We start from the raw sequence: 1,014 nt of genomic DNA, 5'->3' as shown, positions 1-1,014 counted from the left end.
AGTGTTCGCCTTCTCGGAGGGCTTATGGCTTTGGGGTATACGATTGCTAGCATCCTAAAAAGAAGAAGCCACGTATTCTCTGATGATAGGGTTTGTGTGAAAACTGATTGGTTGGAGCAACTTAATCGTCAGTATGTCCAGGTATTGTGCTAAGCATTTTTATTTTTTCTTAGTGCCTTCCCATTCTTCTTATATTAGAATTTACTTTATTTTATCAGTTCTTGTTTCTTGTTATCGTTTGCTCTTATTCTTACAAGAGAAATGACTTACCTTGAATTTTGTCTAATAACGGAGTTATTTCGTATTTTCCTGAGTATTGAAAGAATGTCTGGAATCCTCAAGCATGACACATGGAAGAAACATGTTTGCCAACATTGAAGTTGGTAAAACTGATCAAGCAAGTTTTTGTTTTACTTTTATGAGTATCTAAAAATGTTTGCTTTATGATTCTTAGGAACAGGGGCTTAAATCAAAGCAACTCACTAGGTTTAGAAATCACAATTAATTGACTATCTGCAGCAGCAAAAATTTTTAGATGAGTTATAGTTTTGTACTTTGTTTCCTACAATTGCTAAAATTATCACGTTAGGGGATCCAGTCATTCCTTTGTTGCAGAATTGTACTGCAGGATATAGTTGAATATTATGAAGCGTAGCTTCTAACTAGCTGAACTGGTTATGAAGGTGCAAGGAAAGGATCGCTTATATGTTAAATTCGTTGCGGAGCAGCTGGGCTTGGATGGATCATATGTGCCTCGAACTTATATTGAACAGATTCAGCTGGAGAAACTTGTAAATGATGTTATGGTATGATTCTTGCCGCCAACAACACACTTTACTGCTTCTGCAGTGGTTCTGATCTGTTTCCTCTACAGGCACTTCCAGATGATTTGAAGTCAAAGCTCAGCATAGATGATGATTTGGTTTCAAGCCCTAAAGAAGCTCTCTCGCGAGCATCAGCAGATAGAAGAATGAAGTATCTCAACCGGTATTCATTATTTTTGTCTATGTTTGT

At 36.9% G+C, this 1,014-nt stretch overlaps 1 protein-coding gene across 1 annotated transcript; it reads left to right on the top strand.

The window, feature by feature from the left end:
* Positions 1-10: 10 nt before the first annotated feature.
* LOC112095011 (uridine-cytidine kinase C-like) lies at positions 11-1,008 on the top strand (the record flags this gene model as incomplete). The annotated part of the gene is made up of 3 exons (XM_024176698.1): positions 11-141; positions 684-806; positions 875-1,008. Coding segments are annotated over exons 1-3 (374 nt in total), but the record flags the coding sequence as incomplete, so codon positions are not given.
* Between the last annotated feature and the right edge of the window lie 6 nt (positions 1,009-1,014).

The sequence above is a fragment of the Morus notabilis genome, unplaced genomic scaffold (assembly GCF_000414095.1).
Source record: "Morus notabilis unplaced genomic scaffold, ASM41409v2 C11360676, whole genome shotgun sequence".
NCBI lineage: Eukaryota > Viridiplantae > Streptophyta > Magnoliopsida > Rosales > Moraceae > Morus > Morus notabilis.
This window is presented reverse-complemented; position numbering and strand designations above follow the sequence as displayed.